This window comes from Thunnus maccoyii, chromosome 17, assembly GCF_910596095.1.
Source record: "Thunnus maccoyii chromosome 17, fThuMac1.1, whole genome shotgun sequence".
Taxonomy (NCBI): Eukaryota; Metazoa; Chordata; class Actinopteri; order Scombriformes; family Scombridae; genus Thunnus; species Thunnus maccoyii.
Genome location: NC_056549.1, coordinates 17,243,477 through 17,262,072, shown reverse-complemented (window position 1 = coordinate 17,262,072; position 18,596 = coordinate 17,243,477). Strand labels below are relative to the sequence as shown.

Below are 18,596 nucleotides of genomic sequence, written 5' to 3'. Positions count from 1 at the left end.
TGATTAAAGGCTGAACGCCAAACAGTCTAGGACAGTGCTGCGTGGATCCAGTTCTGCAGCCATTAAAGGGACAGCTGATTCTCTGCGCTAGCAGATCCAGGATTAGCATCACTGGGGAAGGAAATGACACAAGGTCCTGTCATTAATAATAGCAGAGTGCTGTGAGTGTGTGTGCGTGCCTTTATACAGTAAGTGTGTATCTTTACTTTATATACTCAAGCATTAGTTATGTGAGTGTACAAGTGTGTTTGTACAAGTGCACATAAGCACCTTGATTGTGTGTAAAAGTATGTGTGTGTGTGTACATGCATATTTAAATGATTGTAAGTTGACGCGCATGTGTGTTTATGTTTTAGCAGCATTTTTTCTCCATTTCCATGCTGTTAAAGTGCTTTGAAATGAATTATGTTATGTTAGGTATGTCTTTGAATAAATGTAAACAATCCACTGGTACACAAATGTAAATATGAGAGAGCTGATTTATGCACAATCTGGATGATTATCAAAGACCACAACCTTCACAGCGAATCACACAAAACCAATTTTGTTGAACTCAACAGGGTGATTGTAAATGAAAGCGTCTTCGCCATGAAGCCCATTTTGTTGTGTCTGCAATTACAAAGCTAAACTGGAGGGCATATCTGTGAGTAAAGAGAGAAAGAGGCATGGAAACACAGGAGTGTATTCCAAGACGATTATTTTCCATAACAGACCTGATGTCACCACATTGTCCTTTACAGTTTGTCAAACAGATGTGCCCACAGCATCAAACAAACAAACAAACCCAAACACGTCCTTGTTAGCTAAGCCAACAATTATCTGTGCATAACCATGGAACATTTTCAAATCAACTGCAGTGCCTATAAAACATTGATGGAGGCTGGAGCGTCCCAGGCAGGGAAGCACTCGATCGTGAAATCACCCAAGATAATTAATCGAGGGCTAATGAACACTTGGCCATGGTGTTTGACCCAAGAAATGACTGTGCATCCAACAAATGCGTCATCACGGCTCTGAGTCTTTTCTTCTATTCTCTCTTGTTCTCTCTCCATTTCATGGCCTCTCCTCTAATCACAAGCAGACACATTCCTGTAGAAGTGAACCAGGCTGTAAAGCAGTGCTCTGCCAGGTTTCAGGAATGTGATCACACAGCAGCTCTTCACATGGCTTTGCTGCACTGGGCTGCAATAGCCTGATGATGGTGAAGTTTAAGGTCTTATTTTTCCACTGTCAAACACAGCCTGACTTTCTTTCCAACTTTCAGTGGATGTTATTTTTTTTTATCTGTACCTTGCAGCTCAGAACAGATAAGAATAAATAACCACCCACATTTTACTAAAATAACAATATAAATGAACTTTAGCAGTTTTTCACTAACACAGAGGTGGGAAAAAAATCCTCTACTACATTGTGACCTGCTTCCATCAGCACAAGAGGGTTATAAAACCTGAAAGAATAGCTCTTTTTGCTGTTGTCCTTGCTCTGGATTTCTTTCCTTCTCTGGAGTGCCCTACTTTGATGTTAGTTAACTGTCAATTTTCATGTACTCTTCATTGTTAATGATCAGGTGTGTGTGTGTGTGTGTTTCACTGCAGGCTCCTCGGTGGCACATACACTTGGAGCCCTGGGCCAGTGAGAATCATTCTCTGGAGGACGAAGCTAGGAGGTTTCTCAATTACATCACAACACCACAAGTGAGTAATCATTGTTTGAATCCTCACTGGCTCGTGTGTTTGCTTTATTTGATGAGCGATTTACAATATTAAACATACATTTGGTGTATTGTACCAGAGTTGGTTTAAACATTATTTTAATCTGCAGTCTCTTGCTAGTTTCCAGTTAAAACATACACACAATGATGGACCAACAATATGCAAACAGTGCAGGACACATACAAAATGATGCACAGCAGTATATCACATATACTATTACAAAAGAAAGTGTATATTATGAAAATTAAAAACAAAGGAAGGTGTAATACAATGCAAAAAATAGTAAAATGTTGGTGGTTCCAAAGTTTTTAGCAAAATTTTTAAAAATTACAGTGAGTTATGTGCTGTAATTTGTGTTCTGCAGGTATGTAATCGCATCAGGGTCACATCCCCCTAAAATATCAAATATTTGTAATTGACAACACACATCATCAGATCCTCTAAAATCTGAAATAAAGCTAACACAATGGTTCACTGAACTGTTGGTGTACATGTAAACCATCATCAGCGGGTGCCAAAGTTTTTTGTCTATTCTGTATCCTCCACACGCCACACACAAGTGGATCACTTGAATGTCTACACAAGTAAAACACCGTTAGCTGATTAAACAAATGAGATACAAACTGCAACATAATTGTAAGATTTAGAGGAACTGGTAGGATTATTTTTCAACTCAGGAGTTGAAAGCTGAACTGCTTCTATTCCTCATGCTAAACTAAGCTAATCTTCTCATCTAACTCCCAGCAAGGAAGAAAACAATTTCTCAAAATGTCAAACTATTGCATTAAAGTTTCTATAACTGAAACTCTGTGTGGGTTGGTGAGCGTTCCTCTCTGCCGCAGCTTTAACAGAGAACACTGACTGCTCCAATACAGTGCAATGAATGGCTACAGTACAATCTGATATAGATGATCTGCAGAGGAGATATGAAGATGCAACAGTATTGTGCAAGTGTGAAAACAGCCTGGTTGGATTTTGGCACAACTTACTCTGGTGACTTTATGTGGAAAGAAGTTGAACATGTCTTCACAGGGCACAAAAAAGTCTCCTTTTAAGATATGACTATCATAACATCTAGATTATTTGCCTACATGTCCCTGCTCATGCTCAGTTTTCTACCTTGCTCCACTATGAATGTATGTTTTTTTTGTTTTTTTCTGTATTTCTAATTCATGATATTGGCTGTACTTGATGCTTTTCTGTGAGCTATGTCGCATCAGGGAACATAAATTTAACATTTTCACCAAACATGTAACCAGTGCATTAGGAAATGCATTATTTTTGACAGGTCTTTTTTATGTATATCAGAGCGAGCTGGTATCTATCAGCCCATGACAGAGCTACACTGGCACCTCTTTCACATTCAGCTCAGCCAAGGAGTATTTGTATTGCCCGACAGCACACACATAATTCATTATTCTATTGATTACCATACAGATGGAACTCACATCCCCTTTATTCATACTTAATCAATGAGATGTTGTGGATTGTTTGTTGGCCTGTGTCGGTATTAAATTACTACAAATCGATTAAGATGTTCAGCATCATAATTTGAAAAATATTGACGGATTGAGAAAGCCTGGAATTCTGCCCTCTTGTCCCCATTGAGGTGGTAACGCAAAGATGCAGTTTCATTTTCACTGTCTGTAGTCGGAGATTTTTTGGATTATATATATTCTGTGTTTTGGTTTTTTTTTTATTATAATGAAATTGGTTTGGAGATGAATCAGCAACTTATCTCCCCCCCCCCCCCCCCCCCCCCCCCCCCCCTCACACAATATAGCCAGAACACAGAGTACTCCACTCCAAATGACTAAGCACTCGTTCTATATCTTTCACAAAGCAGACATTCAGCTCATAATGAATTAGCCCTGGGATATGTGTGTGTGTGTGTGTACTCTTCTGCAGCCACTTCTGTGTGTGGAAGGAAGAGACAAGGACAAGAACAGAGAGAAAGAGATTGTCTGAGTGTGTGTGTGTGTGTGTGTGTGTTTGCGGGAAGCTGTTGAAGGGAACTGTCCATCATACACAGTGACAGGCGAGGGTGGGGAGAGTTGGTGGGGGCATAGCAGCCTCCTCAGCTGTAATGCTGACTGACACAGTGCCTGGTGGAGCTGTTACTCAGAGAGATGGCCTGCGACACAACTGTCCAATCAATAGCAGTCAGTGTGTCTTGCATGCATGCACCAGCGCACACAGATAAGAGGAAGTGTCTCTATAAAAGTATTCTATAAAGCATTAACAGTGTGCGGCATGTACTATAAGATAATCTTCTCTGATTAGCCGAATGACAGCGAGTAGTTACTGTTCATTCATTAAATTGTGCAATTCTTACAGCTCAGTGTTCAGCATAACAGTGTTCAACAGTCAGAAGTTCAATGCTTCTGATACATCTGCAGATGTGAGGTGGAAAAATAGTCAAGAGTGATTTTGCATTTCATTGCACATTGAGCATTGTGGGCTGATGAATGCTTTCAGCTGGAACACATTAACAGTGACGGGCATAATGGAGCGTGTTCCAAATTCACTTATAGATTATTGCGCCACCCACATACACAATATAATTCTTGTGCTCTTTGCAACAAAGACCTATTGGGTGACTTTTATTTCCTGTCAAACGGTGACACTGCACTTGACTCAGCTGCTCCCTTCCTGCCTGACCTGTCACTGGACGCTCTGATTAATTAGAGGTATAGGTTCAAATTAAAAAGGCCACAAAGCAAGGAAGGAGGAGGTTCTTTTGAGGCTGTAAAAATCAAACTCACTTAAAAAAGGAACTCCTGCATTGGTCAGAGTGTGTAAAATATGCATAATGAACAGTTTCAAATGTCAATTTCAAGTGAACAATAGATGTGATTTTATAAAAGGGTGGGATACAGCGCTCATCATTTCTTGACAAGAGAATCGGAAAGCAATTCTCTACAGTGCAGTAAAACATTTTGCTCAGGCCTCATTTCAGATAAACTTCAGCAAACATAGAGAGAAGTTTTGTATAATTCACAGTAGACAATACAAGAACACACGCATTTACACCCGCGCTATTCTGTTTGTACTTGAATGTTGTACAGCAGAGACACAGATTTCTATGTCATATCTTCATGTCTGAGCCAATATTGTTCCTTCCTCTGCAAACTGAATCTCTGCAGCAGATGGAGCTTAAAGAAACCAGACAGAGAACATTTAAGCAGCAGCTCCTAAAGCTTAGTCACTGCAGATGTACTGCACAAAACCAACACGCTGACATGAACACACATGTTTACTGTATGTATGTACATATACGGGTACATGACTTATATAAACCCACACTAATGCACACAAAAAGAAATGATACCAAACATGCTGGTATTTGCTTTACAGGTTCTGGCTGAGTATGAGATAAGTTGAGCACACATTTGCAAAGATAAGCAGCAATGAAAAGCTTCAGAGCATTACTGATGATCCTACAGTATTTAAAGGATTTTAGAAAAGATATGTTTGAATTACTTTTTATTGTTTAAGGAGTATTGTAAGAACCTTCTGCCATGAGACATATGCCACAATATATGTCTGTATGTTCATAAATAAACCTTTAAGTGAATACACATGACTGTAAATCACAAGGACATAACTCAAGTAATCCCCTGTTATGTTCGAGCTTTTTAGACAACATTAGCCAGTTTTCTTAGGAATAGTTAGGCATTTTGGGAAATATAATTATTCACTTTCATGAAGAGAGTTACCTGAGAAATTGATACCACTGTCATATCTGTCCAATTTGATGATTAGCTTAGTTTAGCATACTGGAAACTGAAAACAGCTAGCTCTCAGCCAAGAAGTGTAAACCAGTGTAAAAGCTTAACTTTTCTACACTTCGGTTTTTGTACCTGTTAAACAAATGAGATATAACATGTTTATTAGTAAGCTTTAGAGGTGCTGGTTGGCAGATTTTGTACCTTTGGATGTAGCCAGGCTAGCTGTGTCTTTATGCTAACCTTAGCTAACCAACTGCTGGCCAGCTTCATATTGAATAAACAGACGGATGAAAGTGAGCTCTATCTTCTCATCTATCTCTCAGCAAGAAAACAAATATTTCCCAAAATGTCAAACTATTATTTTTATCTCTCTGTGTAAGTGGTTTAACTTTACATAAGGATATAAAAAAAGACATCAGCAAATTAGTTACTGATGGTTCTGGGGTCTGAAACAACCTGCACTTTTTCAGCATATAAAATATATAGAGACTGAATATTTAAATCTCCTTGTTTATCATCTTTTTTCTCACTCCACTGTAACAGGGAGAGACTTGGCAGTGCTGCTGATGCATCAGCCCCAGCTGCGCATCATGATGAATAGTCTACATAACGTAATTCAACGCTGAAGCCGAGACACGCGCTAGCTCAGGGTCAAATTCAGTAGCAGTGTAAATGATTAATAGCATTTGTGTTGAGATATTTGGAGAACCAGAAAGGTGGCGTTCATCACATCAGGACAGTTCAGACACAGTCAGCCAAGCTGTCACACTTGACTTTTAAATGCTGGTATATTTATTTAAACCTCCTGGCACTCAATTTATTTTTACACACACTCAAAACACAGCTACCCAGAAAGAAAGTTTGTCCAAAGTTTAAGAATATAAATTCAGTCCTCTTCATTTCTGATTCAACTTCATACACCCTCTATAATAAATAGTACAACATTCAGCAAATGACTCAACATCTGTGGCCTTGAGTGTTCACTGTGTACAGAATGTTAGATGGTTTTAACAGATACTTGCTTTTTGTGCAGCTCTATCCTTGTGGATAAAGGCAAGACGTAAGATTATCTTTGAGAACTGGGCTATTATGTTACTACCAAAGAAAGTCAAAAGTCAATAAAACTCATTCCTCCAGTGGAAAAACCATTCAACTCCCAATGTAGTGCCTGCTCTTGTTTAGATTATATTATTTAATTATAGGACTCTAAGTTTGAGCCATAGAAGGCAACATGACCTTGTCAAGAAGTTCTGCTTCACATTATTGGAAAATGGCTGTTCTATGTGCATTTTTCATGTGTCCAGGTGTCTTGCGTACCACTGCCTGGTGAAGAAACTGCCCTAGAGGGGAACAAGGGAGCCTGGACTGTATGCCTGGACCCCAAGTACAGCCTGACCCACCGGGTGCAAAGCAAGCACTGCAGGGTCTACTCTTTTGGGTGGGTATAGACTCAACACATACACACGCATACACTTTTTTACAAGGTCATCCACTGAATACATTTATTAACCCTAACATGAATCTTAAGCCTCACTACCACATGTCAAAAAACCTGAAGTCTGTAGCTTTGTAACAGGATACAATGTACCGCATCTGAAGGAGTAACAGAATTGTTTACAACATTAATTATGAGACAGTCAGTGAGTTATCTGCATATGTTATAAAGAGCATTTGAGTCTATGTCAGGCTGTGACATACTGTATCTAGCCACAATTGCGGCTATTCTCACTTCACCCAAGATGATTTTGATTTTTTTCTTTGTCATATAGGCAAAGGCATCCCTTTTTGTCTCTCACTGTTCCATCAAAGAATGAAGACTATTTTCCACACAATAGAGGAGGATATGTATCTTTGTCTTGACGTCCCTTGTTAGCCTTTTCTTTTTATGTATTTCCATTTCAATGAGTAATTGGTCACTGGGGCTATTTTTATTCAGGATCTGTCTTTGTCTCTTATCTTTGGCAGAGTGGAGGTATTCAGCTGACTTTTTTGGGCCAGGTATCACTTAGATCTCTTTCATCCTGGTATTCTTGACAATTCTTTTTAATTTGTTGAGTAACACTGCAATAAGAGTAAAGATAATACTCTCTCTCGCTTAACTGTACCTTGACCGACATGTCTTCAGCACCTCTGCTTCTTCTCCTTGAGTGGTAAGTAATCTTGAATCAAGTCAGCCAGGCCACTGTGGTATTTGACCTTCTTAAGATTGGAGAGTCAATCACTCCCAGTTGGCTTTGTGTCCTGGATCAGCTCGGCCCAGTGCTGCCCTGCTGGGCCCCCGCTGTGCTGAGGTGCTGCAGAGGTCTGGAAGGATTTTGCCTGCCAGAGAGAGGGAACTTATTAATTTGACTGTTGAGAGACAACACAGGTGTGCTGGCATCAAGGCGGGCAGGGCATGGATAATGATGTGGGAGGGAAGGGGGAGTGGGGTTACTGCTGTTTCTGGCTTCCTGCCTCTCTTTAGAGAAGAGGTCAGAGGTCAAATGGAGACGGTGGAGGAAAACAGACCTGATATCCTCTGGCTGACTGACGGGAAGTCACTCATGCAGACAAGCTACATGCACATGCACCGAGAATAAAAGGAATGTTGTTATGCGTCCTCTCAGTGATTTATTCAAACATGCTAACATTTGACCTGGATATCAGCTTGGGAAAATATGACTCACCGCTGTGATTTTCAAGTCAATGAAAGCTGCATTACCATTTTTCCTCCTATCTATCTGATCCCTAAAGACTAATGGAATCATTTTAATTCACATTAAGTCACCCCTCAACTCTGACTAATGCAATAACAGTGCGCCAAGCTAAAAAATGAAATTCTGTAAAAAAACAGAGGCTCGCTTAAAAAAACAAAAGAAAAGTCCTGAGAGCCCAGTGTAACAGTTAATCTTGATTAACTGCTCTGTGAAGTTCCATTTTTCTGGATACACCAAGTGATGCTCTCCTCCTCATGTCCCCTATCTGACCTAGATTCATGGTGCACTCACACACACACACACATAGGCTTCTTGGACATACTCTTGAATCTGTGCCAGGTATGCTGTGTATCCTATGCCCATGAGAGGTCCGCTCTGCTGTACAGGAGACTTGCAAAACCTCCAACTGCAGTCCACTGCTCCACATAACTTTAATAGGCTTTAATAGAAACGTCACATACTATTAGGTGTGCTTGTGTGTCCACTGTTGAATGCATTACAGTACTGAGGTTGTACACCTGTTTGTGTACACTTGCATGCACATTTTTGTGAATGTGTGTGGTTGATGTGTCTCATTTGCATGCTGTTAAATGAGCCGTGGACGGCTGTGCCTGGGCGAGATGAGCAGCTGTTCTCTGATTGGTCTGTCACATGGTGGGGGGATGAAATGTGTTTTTCCACATTAAAGGACATCCATTGCTATAAAAAAAAGCTTACATTTAGGCCAATCAAAGCAGGCATTGAAACTTGTGCATTCACTCATCTGCTGCACTTTTAAAATAAGCATGGACATGTGATGTTGTTAGTAAAGCAACAACAGGAATGTTAACAGTATCGCTTGCAGCAAATTATTCCAGTCACTGCCCCTTTTACTCTTGGCTGAAGTGCACCTCTAAACAAAATTAAAAAAACATTTTAATTATTAAAATCATTATCTGTATTGTTGCTGTTGCTGCTGTGGCTGCTGTTGTCAATAATCATTTTGTCAGAAAGCTTGCCAAGCTTCTGTTCAGTGAGGTATCACATCAGTGTGAGATCTCGTTTTTAGAATTCAAATCATATTTGATGTTTTAAAGGGTGGCTGTAGCTCAGGTGGTGAGTGGCTCATCCAATAATTGTGGGTTTGGTTGTTTGATCCCTGGCTCCTTGTGTTCACAGCGTCAAGTTTCCACAGGCAAGACACTGAACCCAAAATATGTCTGCCTAATTAATGTAATGTAACTTTGTGGTAAACAGGAATAAGCCTTTTTCTCAGCAGACATTTTGACGTGTCATTGCAGGAAAAGCACTATTTAGGTGAGTCAGTTTCAGTGTCCTTCTATTGTGCATGCTGGCTCACTCCAATGGCTTATTGGTACACTTAATGCAACTGAGCCATCATTAATATTATTAATTATACCTGAGCTTTTCCTGTTTTGAAGTTAAATGTCTGCCACGAAATGGGTTTGTAGAGGTAAAGCTGGGGTCTCTCTTCTTCCTCCTTCTCACTTATCATTAAAGTAGCCAACCAGACTCCCTCACCCAACTTCTGTCTTGTTTTTTTCCCCAAATGAACATGGTCTAGTAAAGTCAGTCATCCACTCTTTTCATTTTACCCTTCCAGCTCCCTACTGTGCTTTACTTGAACTCACCTTAAGAAGTGCAGAAAGATTTTTGTTCCCTGAATTCGAAAGAGGTCCACCAATGACACAATGTTCCTTGCGGACTGTAGGCCCTGTAGATGTTCAAATTTAGAGCAGTTATTTAGGTTAAAGCACGGTAAGGGAATTAAAAATACCTGCACTTCATCCCTCATTGATCATGCATATGTTAACGTCCTGTGATGTATTAGGAAGGAAAGAGAGCACAACAGGGAGAGAAAAAGCCAAAGTCAAATTTAAGTCGAAAGGAATATAAACAGGTGAAGATGTAATGGCAAAGATGTAAGGATAGAAAGGAACATTTGAAATGGAGAGAGACTACCAGACAGCCGAAAGCTCCCCAGCCCACCCAGAATTTGTTGACCAGCCTCACCTCATAGATTCACAACATCCAGACAGACTGTTGACATAATAGTTCAGTGAGAGGATAGGCAGATTCAAGGCTCTGTTTATCAGATTTACAATCCACTGGGTGGTTGTGACCATTACACTCATCTTCACATCTGGTTGCCATGACGTTCTAGTCAACAGGGATCTCTTCATAACCCCTGTAACCCACATGTTTGAAGTAGATTTTCCTCTGCCACGTACACATTCATGTAGCCTTTAATCCTGAATGTCTGGATCCATCTTTGCACTCTGCAGTCTCCGGAGAGAGGATATTACAGCTAGTAGAGACCCTGCTTTATCAGCACTGTCATCCAGGAGAGCTTCTGATACACTATGACTCCCCCTCCAACAGCCCCCGTCGCTCCATGAGTAATCCCTGAATGCTGTCATCTAAAGTGTCACTGCAGTGATTCGTGGCCAAAACACCCCACCAGTGACTGGGAAATTCTCAATGAAATATTTAGTGCGGTAAAAAGAGACGTCTAGTTGCATCTCAATCTTTCCCATACACTCATCTCTCATCTTCCTGCTAGTGGGATGCATTCAGGGACCAGATGCCTCATCTGTACAAGACGTGTACTGTGAAATGTACTCCCTCTGCCGCAATTACAGGATACAGCCACAGCACAAACAAGACACAAGGGAATGTGGAGACAGCGACTGAGAAAGGGAGAAAATTGCAGAACGAGAGAAGGGAGGGGTGGGATAAAGAGAGAAGAGCAGCGAGAGAGGGAGTGCACAAAAAAGAGAGGAATACAGAGAAATGTGTCTGTCTACTCTGATTTACACATCATATTTCAAAATGGAGAAGCAGGCCACTTGGCAAAAGGAATGGTAAAGACGTAGAACAAGAGAGAAACACGAAACAAAAGGGACAAATGAGGGAAACAGAAACAACAAGTATCTCCTGGCCAAAACTCTCTATCTTCTACTACTTCTACTTTTGGTAACCATGTGTTGAAGTTAGAAAGCTACATCCATGCATCCATCGATTCCTCTCCAACTGGGTGTTGTTTTCAGTACATGTGGTGACACAATAACTGATTTTCTGTACCTGTAACTGTACCTGTTTTGATTTCCCACAAGCCCCTTTTTTAGCTGCCTTAGTGGTGTGACCCTGGGAAAAAGTTGGTCTGTTGGTCCACCACTTTGGTTCTGGCTGAAATATCTCAACTACTTTTGAATAGATTGCCATGACATTTAGTATAGATGTCCTTGGTGCCAAGAGAATGAATCCTAATGACTTTTGTGCTTTCCTGACTTAATGAAGCACCATAGCAGGTCTTGGTTTTCAGTTAGTTTGCTTACAATGAGTTTGAAATTGGCATTTTTTTTATTTACATGTAAATCACTATCTGACTATCTGATCAAAGACAGGATTACAAATTCTGCTTTCAATACCTGACAGTTTTCTATGCTATGTACTTATTTTGGCTGATATCAACAAAGTATTGAGGTCCAATACTCAGCCCTGTCTCTTTACTCAACCTTTTTTGTCTTGTCCTGTGTGGGCTCCAGGTTGGGTGTTGATGACCGATCCCTGGAGCATTCCCTCGCCAGGAAAGGGTGTGAGGTCCACTGCTTTGATCCCAGTCTGAAGCAGCCTCACCTGCAGCATGCTGAAATGTGGCTCCATCGACTCTCTGTAGACTGGAGAGATCCCAACCCCGCTATTGCCGCCCAGCGTCAGTACGCCAGCACCAAGAAACTGGCCACCATCCTCAATGACTTTGGACACAGACAGGTAGAGAGTCAGCATCAGTGGGTTTGAATGAATGGTCATCTATAAAGGTGTGGATTGTGACCCATAGTAAACCAAAAATTTAAACTAGCTAACATTTTTTTCTTCTGTCAACTCAAGGATTCACTCATATGCTGCAACATGCAAACACAGGCCCTTCCCTGTGCATCCTATGATAATACAGCTCATCATGATTCATTCCTCTGTTTTCTGTCTCAGGCTCCAGGTGGATACACTCCCATATATAATTTTGTTTTCCTCCTTTAAATATTATCATGCTGAATGTTAACTCTTCACCGCCCCCCCGACCCCCGGGATTGTGATCTTTCAGTCTGATCATCAGATAAGGATCTGCATACAAGATCAATCATACATGCATACACACCGAGCCCACTGATAGCATGCATACTAATAAACACAGTTATGGATCCAGTGAACCTGCCTGTTTTGGAAGGGACTGAATAATAATTCAAGGTCAGAGAAGCCAAGCCTCTCTTACATAGCTAATCAAATCACAGCTGAAAGGCAGTTGCTTGAGTAGTTACAGGCATACAGATCATAGACAGAACATTCATAGTATGTTAAATTAATGGCTTGAGTCCATTAAAACCCCTATGTGTTGTTTTGTGGTGATTATAGTATCTTTCAAATTATTTTTATATCAAAAGGTGATTTGTAGAAAAACCATCCAAGCAAAAATTCTGTTGTGTATGTAGGAGGAGACGTAAAAGTTGGAAATGTTCAAATCCCACACATACTGTAGTGGCCTTAAATTTGCAATGGACATTAATTGTGCCTAGAGTTTGAATCCCAAATGGTTTTCGGAAAACTTTCGCTTAAATGCAAAAACATCAAAATCATTATGTCATTAAAATGAACACATTCATGCTCCCCAGATGATAAACTATTTCCACTGTGAGGTTCCATGTGTCTTCTCTGTTTACCAGCCTCAGGCTAAAATGTCTGCTCGACACACAACACATTTGACAGGAAGATTGCCATGAAATTTTATGAGCACATTCCTGCTGTCACGCAGATAAACTCTTTTCATTTTAATCCATGTCCATGTCCTTTGTCTGGTAAGCCTCATGGAATAAGCAACGTTGTCAAAGCTGTCATTATATTGTTTGTTTAGACCAGTACTTTACTATTTTGGGGTATATTGCTGCTACTAAGGGGCTGCTAGCAGGGCTTTAAATCTTATTATGATTTGCTCCAGACAAGCTAGTCAAACATACTGCAATTTATCATTTTTTTCTACCTGTCCATTTATTTGAGCCGTTAAATCAAGGCTAATTTAAATCATCTTCTGGAGCAGAATGCTGCTCACTGGTGGTTTGCCATAGCTAGTTTAAGCTCAAAGGTTTTCAGCTGTTACTTCCTTTTCTGGAGCCAAAAACGAAGCACACTGGCTCATACAAGGCATTTGGAAAGATATGAAGATGTTGTCAGAGTGTGACAAGAAATGAACACATAAACATTGGCGTGTGGCAAGAAATGAACACATAAACATTGGCGTGTGTATGTATAAACGGCTCTGTACACAATACTGTTTCATAGATGACAGTACCCACCTGTTTTAAATGCAGAGCCACACACACATCCTTGTAATGAGGTTTTAATGCGAGTACATAGTGTGCCGGAGGACCAAGCGGCAGTAAGCAGCACAGTTTCTTCTCAAAGGATCTCTCACCCAGCCTCAGCTGTGACAGGAAAAGCTGCAGTCAAGAAACAGATTCACACTCACAAAGGTCAAAATATGCATTTGTGCAGTAGTGTTGGTTAAAAACTATGCAGATGACTCATTCTCAGAGCTCTGGTGTCCAGCTGAGACAGCAGACAGTCACCACAGAGACAAATGTCAGTAGCAGGAAGTCAGATCTCATTGAAAGAAATTGCAAATTGGATCATTGATCATGCTGGTAATTGGACAGTACAGTACAACAACAGTATCAGCACTGCCCAGTGGCACTGCTACTCTGAATCAAATTAGGTACTGCCACATTGCAAGGGGTAGAAAATGAACACAACATACAGTCTTTCCATCTGACAACCTTTTCATTTCCTGAGTAAAGGGCCCAATCCAGCACTCATCTGTATACAATTGTACCACATTTACCCAACATGAATCTTTAGATTCCTATATAGGAGACCTCTTAAGGCATCCTTGATGTAGCTAATCATTTGATATGTGTGTTTTATTGGAACCCTTCCACACCAACCTGCCTGTAGCCACAGGTGTTAAATGGGCACACCAACCAACCAAGACAGAGTCTAGAGGCTGCTACCAAACTGTGCTTTGAGGTAGCTAAAGTCAGTATGCTATAGTAATATACTCACAACCAATATGCTACCATGCTGATGTTTATCAGGTATTATGCTTAATATGTTCAGCATCATAGTTTTAGCATGTTAGAATGCTAATATTTGCCAATTAGTACTTAACACAACTGAGGCTAATATGAATGTCATTGGTTCTGCAAGTATTTGGTCACAAACTGAAGTATTAAAATGTCGACATCCAATAGTTGTTGAGACTTTCAACTCAAACTGGTGCTAGAGGAAAAGTCAGGGTGTCACCCCAAAGACATTAGGATACGTCATCTGGGAACCATGAATGTTTGTGCCAAACTTCCAATAGCTGTTGAGATATTTCTGCCAAGACAAAAGTGGTGGACTGACAGACTGCCTCCCCTAGAGCTACACTGTTGGTGTGATTTTTGTTAGTGTTCTAGTCTTACAATTTTAAATAAAAAAGTGGCATAATTATCTTTATGTAAGGCTTTAGCTATAGTGTGAGCTACACTGGAAGTAAACACAATTATCCAACAAAAAGTCAGATATTCTCAGTTGGAAAAAAAGACTGAACACACAGGTGAATATCAAGATGGATCCTGTCTAAGTCAAGATGTCTTTGAGAGGCTCTGACCTGATGTCACAGCAGTTGTTGAAGTGCCTCCAACAGTACAGAATCAGTAAACTGCTTGGATGTGTAATAAAATATCTTTAATTGTGATTTGCTCTCTAGTGGCAGGCTCACCAATTAAAGCACATAATACATATAATAATAATCAAGGTCAGATATGCTGTGATGTTCGGTGCTCTGGTTTACAAGAAAAAAACAGTAAAATTATTCTGATAAAACCAATTGTTTGAAACAAAAGGAAAAAAGTTGTTCATTTGCCCACCATGAATGAACACATTTAGGGCCAATTAACAAGCCAAAGTGTAAACCTCCATTTAAAGTTCTTTTCTCAAATCAGCAAACTTGTTTGTTTGCAAAGACTCAGACAACTTTTCATCAAAAGCGTCTCTAAATTAAAATTTCTCCGAATGTGCTCCCTAATCCTGCTGCTTTACAGAAATAATTACCATGTGTATTTTGATCATATACTGTATGAGTCAGTGGGAGGAGAGGAAACATTTGCACATTGGGTATAAAGACTACAGTAATCTCACATTGATTTCTAAGCAGTGGAGGGCAGGAATTTCTATGAAATCTGAGTGATTTCGAGGCTACAGAGATCAGCTCTATTGTAGAGCTATCATGAGTGTTTTAGGTTGACTGTCAGCTTTTTGGAGCTTATTTTTGATTTTGGACAGTATAACATAGATGCTCCAAGTTAAAACTGCAAAATGGTCAAAGATTCGAATGTTGTCCATGGGAGCATGTTGTTAGAGAAACCTGTGTCAATAGAATAAAAAAAAAAACCCTCTAATTTCATTTCGTCCTTTAAGATCTGCTTAGAGGAATAATTCAATGTTTTGGGAAATGCATGTATTTTTTGTCTCGCCAAGATAAAAAGGTCGTTCCAACTCTCATGTCTGGCATGGTAAATATGTAGCCAAAGCCAGAAGATGACTGGCTTAGCTTAGCACAAAGACAGAAAACAGGGAAACAGCTAGCCTGTCCAAAAGCTCACTAAATAAACATTGTATCTTGTCTGTTTAATTTGTACAAAAACCAAAGTATTGCAGCTTTATAGGAGGCTGTGTGCTAGCACAGTTTGTTTGCTGGAATAGTTGACGGAAACCAGCAGAGATTCCAGGAAGTTACAGGTCCTGGCCAAGAAATAGTTTGGTACAAAAACTATAATTTTTACACTTCCATTTTTGTATGGATTAAACAAACAAGATAATATGTGTACACTGGTGAGCTTTATAGGTATTGTGATACCTTTGGACAGAGCCTGGGTAGCATAGCTGTCTCCATTCTCTGTGCTAAGCTAAGCAAACAGGCTCAAAATGTCACATTATTCCTTATTTAGAATTATCCATGTTTGGTCTGTGTATTCCATCTACATAAAACATGTTACTTTGCTTTACAACCACAAGGAATGTCTCTATACCTCCCAGCATAGTTAAGGACCATTTAGCATAGCTAACTCTGCACAGCAGTGGCGCTAAAATCATCTTTCCAAAGCTCCAACACCATATGGACTTTGTTCACACCAGACAGGAGTCTTGCCAGGGCTTTCGACTTCTCCTGCAGAGAGAGTTGATATTGGCAGCACCAGATCAAGGCCCACTGAGGCAGAAAGGCAATTTATGTGTAGTCCATTGAAAAAGAGTTTATATCTGTCAGACCTCTAAGTAACATCCAATCCTGACAAAGGATTCAAACACAGCATGATATAAGCAGACAGACACACTCTTTTGAGACCAAGTGAAAACATCACCTCATTATGATGCCATATCATTTTCCATTATGAGGTTTCTTTCAAATTAAGGAACATATCTCAGCTTGTGGGAGTTTTGTGGCTCATGGGAAGGAAAGAGGACAACATAGGGACTTGTTCTCCACAGACAGCTGTTTTTTTGAGTGTTTCCGGGACTTGTTCAGTTCCACTAATAAGGGCTGGGAATTCTGTAGTGCCACTAAAGGCATCAATTGGAGAGGAATTTTATGGGCCACTTTGTCATGTGTGTGCTGTCATGGTACCAGATGATGTTTAGTTGTACATTTCCCACAATTCAAAAAACGTGGAGAACAATGAATTTCCTTTAGCTTGTATCTCTTATTTTTAATGTAGTAACATTACAATACCCTGAGCCTCTCCCTGAAAACTCCCTGTGATCTAAATCTCTCCTGTCATGTCACTACTAATTTAGTGACTACATGATGTGCTACCTGAGAGTAAGTGAAAACTGAGACACTGTTGAGCCTGGAAGGAATAAAAGCACCGTCACCAATGAGACTTTTAAACGCATAAAGGTCAGACAATGGACATCATTAGCAATCCAGTAGACTTAAGAGGAATCCCAAGGTCCCGGGGATGTGCATTAAACTTTGGGCATGCATGAGTCTTCTTACATGAATATAGCCTAAGGACGCTATTAACATTCATCTTATGAAACATTTCCTCTCTGCTCCAACCCAGCATGCCTTGTTAGGCTGCTCTCTCGCTCAATCCATCATCATCGCTAAAGCAAGAACAAAGGCCAAGCTTCGCTTACTCCTTTTTTATCTTTTAATAGCTTTTGTGTTCAATAACTCCACACAGTTTAGTGTCTTTCCAGTGCTATAATAGAACTCATTTATTACCTGGAAAAAAACCATACCTTAAGTGTTTTTTTTTCTTCCTGTTTAAGGTGGATATACTGAAGGCGGACATGGAGAGTGCAGAGTGGAAGATTTTGGAGAATTTGGTCCTGGAAGGTGTTCTGGACTCAGTTGGTCAGCTGCTCTTGGAGCTTCACCTCCACTGGGCAGGTTTTGAGGTGGGCGGTGATGACCCTTCTGTGGTGCGTTATTGGTTCAGCCTGCTCAAGGAACTGGAACACGCCGACTTCCGCCTCTTCCATGTCTACAGCGACCCAGCCAAACCTCACCTCTTCCTGCATAAGAATGTCCTCAACGCCAGCAGTGCTTACACCCTGAGCTGGGTGAACACACAGTGGAAGCCTTGATGGGCGCCAGACAGATATAAATAGCCAAAAATATCTAGACAAGAACAGCCTCTTGAGTGGAAACGTGCAAGTTTGTGTAAAATGGAGCTTTCAGTCTGAGCACAAATGCTTGCTAGAGCACGTCTGTTTTTCAGCTTGCTCTTATCTGGTCTGACCTTTTTGCAAAGCTAAAATCCCTGCTACTACTTATCCTCCTGTTCTTCCTCTCCTGGCCTGTAATGACCTCAGCTGTGTAGAGGGGCAGAGTAATTGTCTCCAGAGGCTCTCTGTGTTCTACCTCATAGTGGCCGTGTTGTTGGCTGCAGGTCAGCCTCTGAGTCACAGCCACCCATGTCGTCATGGTCCTATCGAAGCTTGGCCCACAGCCAGTCGTACCGCCTGATATCAGACAGCATTTCCTCAACCCAGTATGTGGAGAGATTACACTAGTCTGCACAAGCCCCGACAACAACCCCAGTTGTACATTAATTAAATTAAATGTATACATGATGTTAAAAGGTGTAGATGGAGGACAGATCCTGTGTCATTGAGAGCAAGTGAATATCTGTGGAAGTGTTGGAAGGAACTGGAGCGTTATTTCTGCTGCACCAGAACTTCGTCAACAAACTTCATCTGAACATGTCGCACAAGGCTGACATCCTAAAAAGACAATACACGTTCTAAAATCTGCCAATTAATGAAACTCACCAAATCTTTTGATGCCATTTAAATAAACAGAGGAAACAAAGACTTGTCTGGGATTTCTTTTCATGAATGTTTTTTTTTAACTGACTAAT

At 40.5% G+C, this 18,596-nt stretch overlaps 1 protein-coding gene and 1 long non-coding RNA gene across 5 annotated transcripts in view; one reads left to right on the top strand and one right to left on the bottom strand.

Annotated features, from left to right (window-relative positions):
- Nucleotides 1-18,449, top strand: part of mettl24 (methyltransferase like 24) — a 42,840-nt gene extending 24,391 nt beyond the window's left edge. For 2 of the 4 annotated variants that reach the window (XM_042391505.1, XM_042391504.1), the window contains exons 3-6: nt 1,596-1,694; nt 6,748-6,881; nt 11,688-11,913; nt 17,503-18,449. In XM_042391505.1, coding sequence (XP_042247439.1) covers nt 1,596-1,694; nt 6,748-6,881; nt 11,688-11,913; nt 17,503-17,820 — 777 coding nt within the window. In that variant the 3' untranslated portion in view covers nt 17,821-18,449. Of the gene's footprint in view, nt 1-1,595; nt 1,695-5,671; nt 5,737-6,747; nt 6,882-11,687; nt 11,914-12,030; nt 12,390-17,502 lie in introns of those variants that run through there. The other 2 variants (XM_042391506.1, XM_042391507.1) reach the window with 2 other exon arrangements.
- LOC121882953 lies at nt 11,813-17,528 on the bottom strand. Its single transcript, XR_006092188.1, has 3 exons — nt 17,473-17,528; nt 13,485-13,628; nt 11,813-11,897 (listed from the first exon to the last, which is right to left on the bottom strand). It is a non-coding gene; the product is annotated as an uncharacterized LOC121882953 (long non-coding RNA).
- Nucleotides 18,450-18,596: the final 147 nt, after the last annotated feature.